Raw genomic sequence first — 2,982 nt, 5'->3', positions numbered from 1 at the left:
CCTGATTGAATTAATTCGAAGCCTCATGATGGTGATTCAGTGGCGTATCAGTGTCCTGTTCATGAAATCCCTACAACACCACAGACTCGCACACTCAATTAATACAAATGCAACTGGTACCATCTTGCATCTCAACAATCAATTGTATTATGTTACACGTTTATACACTTCTTGTATCTCCTCACCTCTTGTTACTCCTGGATGATGCCACGATTGCAGAATCTTTTCCGTTTCCACTGGAACTCCCCACAGACTCATTTCCATGTGATTCATTACTGTGGGACTCGTTACTGTGAGATTCTGTGCCACTTCCACTAGAGCCACTTCCGCCCATCTCCATGTCCTCATGCATCTGTGTTTGAGGCCTCGGAGAAGTGGGTGGGTCGTGACTGCTGTCACTCCCCTCAGAGGCCACGCCCATGTGGTGCAGGTGAGACATGGAGCCACACGGGGACTCAGACTCGCCCCTGTACAGGTAGGGCTTTGGCTCTGTCTCACCTGACATGGACAAGGTCAAGCTTTACATTTCAGGTCAAAGGTCCCCTGACCCAATTACTTGTTGAAGCTGTGAAAACAAATGGTAAGATAAGGTAAATGCATTAATGTTTTTTTCCCCCAAAATAAATTATATTTATTGAGTCAATGCGAGTCAATGACAGGGTGTTAATTTTTTTGTCCAGATCTATGAATTTATTAAAAAATACATAAAAAAATGCAATTCATGCATACAATTACTTAAATATGCTTATTTTATGATAAGCACGTTTTTAATTTCTCAGTTAAAATTAATGTCGCGGTGATACAGACCCTCATAACTGTAGTAATTAATGTAGTGCTGCTAGAGAGTTATTCCAAAATTATTTATTCCTTTAGTCACAATGCCTTTAATTTTCATGCTTTAGTGTGAGTCATTTGTTCAGAGTTTGTAGTTTTCATACAAGTGATAAAGATATTGTGAAAGATACGATGGAATTTATAAGATCTTTTAAACATTTTCCCCTAGTTTTTATAATTACATAATGAGACCATTTTTAAATTCATTTTCATATTCTCTGAAATCTTAAAAAGCTATTTTTCTTATATTTGTAAATGTAGTTTTTTATGATTTTTTTCAGAATGCATTTGGACCATTTCTGAGTCTTTAATGAAAAAAAAAATAAATATGTTTAAAACTCAAAAGCATCAATTTCTCAGCCCCCACTAGCTACCGAATACTATGAGAGATTTTTAAAATTATTATTATTATTCATTGATATATAGAAACCATAGATTGCTGGTCAAGCATCCATGATATTATACAACAATCGAAAGTCACATGGGAAATGCAGTTGGATGGAAATACCTGACTCACACAGATTAATGTTTCTGATAGTTGCTCGAAATCGTCCAGTTTCACCAACTAAATTACAAAACAGCATTTTTCTGGGCAGCACTACAAATTTATTTCAATGAATACATATAATAAACCCTAAACAAACATGTAACTTAATTTCATATTTTTATGTGTGCTGCTGAAGAAATAAAACATAACACATAATAAACAAACCTCCATTGATATAGTTCCAGTCAATCAAAACCTATAGGGCCGACAAAAAAAACAAGCCTGCAGTTACATATTTTGTCAGTGACTATTGTTGACGTTATTTTGAGGTGCATATTTGTACTTTTTGCAGTGGGAACGTAAGACGTTTATTGCATGAGTTGGTCTTTGTCTTTCAGAGAGCTTGCAATAGGCTACATGTACTGAAGAATTACATTAAAACTATTAATATCAGTGCACATATAATGGCGTTGAAGACTAGCCAAGAAAACATTAGCACTCTTGTAAATATGGTTTCATGTATTTAAATACATTTGTTTTGTTTTCAGCCCAAACCCCCACCCAGTCCGCCTTTCTATACTCACAAACGTTGACCTGCAATGCACTGCACGGTACACTGACACAGTTATGTAAAAAGTCGTGCTACCACCGACAAAATTCGTTTTATTAACTTCTTAGTTGACATACAGGTTGTAACAAGGAAAAACCGCATATATTCTTGTATTTATAATGTAGTATAATCATTACAACTCTATGAAAATATAGGAATACTATACAAAACGGAACGATAAGAAAATTTCGGCGCATGCGCGGTATGCGACAGGTTATGCAACATTTTTTACCAACAGTGAAAAAATGAGGAGTTCTAATGTCACAAACCAGCAAGAGCACGCTTGATTCCCGATCCAGGTCTTTGGTGATATCAGTGTTGTCCCGGCTTACTTTTGTCACAGCGAGGCACGTATGAATCCTGACATACTGTACAATACTTCACCGGTCCTTATTACTGATCACTGAAAGCAGTGGCTCACGGTCTGATCTCAATTTTGGCTCCTCCCCTCTACTTCAGGCTGCAGTACTAGGGTTCCCATGGAAAACACTACCTAGTGACGTCAATCCGCGCTCATTGGTGTATGATTCTTGTCAGTTTGTTTATATAAATCGTGAAGGCGCCGCAGGTGGAATCCCATGCTGACGCTATGATCTCGGAAAGTAGAGTAACCGTATAAAGTTCAAAATGACGGTAACGTTGCTACGTTATATAAAGACAACATAGAATTGCTCGTTATCTAAGTACGTATACACCCCGCTGCATGCTTCATTTTTATACAGTGGTAATAACTACAAAACTGCGTTCGTTTTATGCTGCGTTCTTTATTAGACATAACTTTTTGATTAACCTGATTTGGATTTTTATGGTACCGTGTACTGATGCACATGTCTACCGTTACGCGATTTCGTAGTTTAGGCTTACTTACGTTCACTATTATAACAGCACAGGGGTCACACCAGAGGTGGGACCAAGTCATTGTTTTGCAAGTCACAAGTAAGTCTCGAATCTTTGCATTCAAGTCTCGAGTCAAGTCCCGAGTCAAGACAGACGAGTCCCAAGTCAAGACAGGCAAGTCCAAATCGAGTTGCAAGTCCTCAACTTTAAGATT

General features: G+C 37.7%; 1 protein-coding gene across 1 annotated transcript in view; it reads right to left on the bottom strand.

The window, feature by feature from the left end:
- LOC107655301 (period circadian protein homolog 2-like) overlaps positions 1-2,351 on the bottom strand; it is a 19,076-nt gene extending 16,725 nt beyond the window's left edge. The window contains 2 exon segments of the mRNA XM_016442759.1: positions 186-565; positions 2,201-2,351. Coding sequence (XP_016298245.1) covers positions 186-505 — 320 coding nt within the window. The 5' untranslated portion in view covers positions 506-565; positions 2,201-2,351.
- Between the last annotated feature and the right edge of the window lie 631 nt (positions 2,352-2,982).

Source organism: Sinocyclocheilus anshuiensis, unplaced genomic scaffold (assembly GCF_001515605.1).
Source record: "Sinocyclocheilus anshuiensis isolate Anshui unplaced genomic scaffold, SAMN03320099.WGS_v1.1 scaffold1257, whole genome shotgun sequence".
Classification (NCBI taxonomy): Eukaryota; Metazoa; Chordata; class Actinopteri; order Cypriniformes; family Cyprinidae; genus Sinocyclocheilus; species Sinocyclocheilus anshuiensis.
This window is presented reverse-complemented; position numbering and strand designations above follow the sequence as displayed.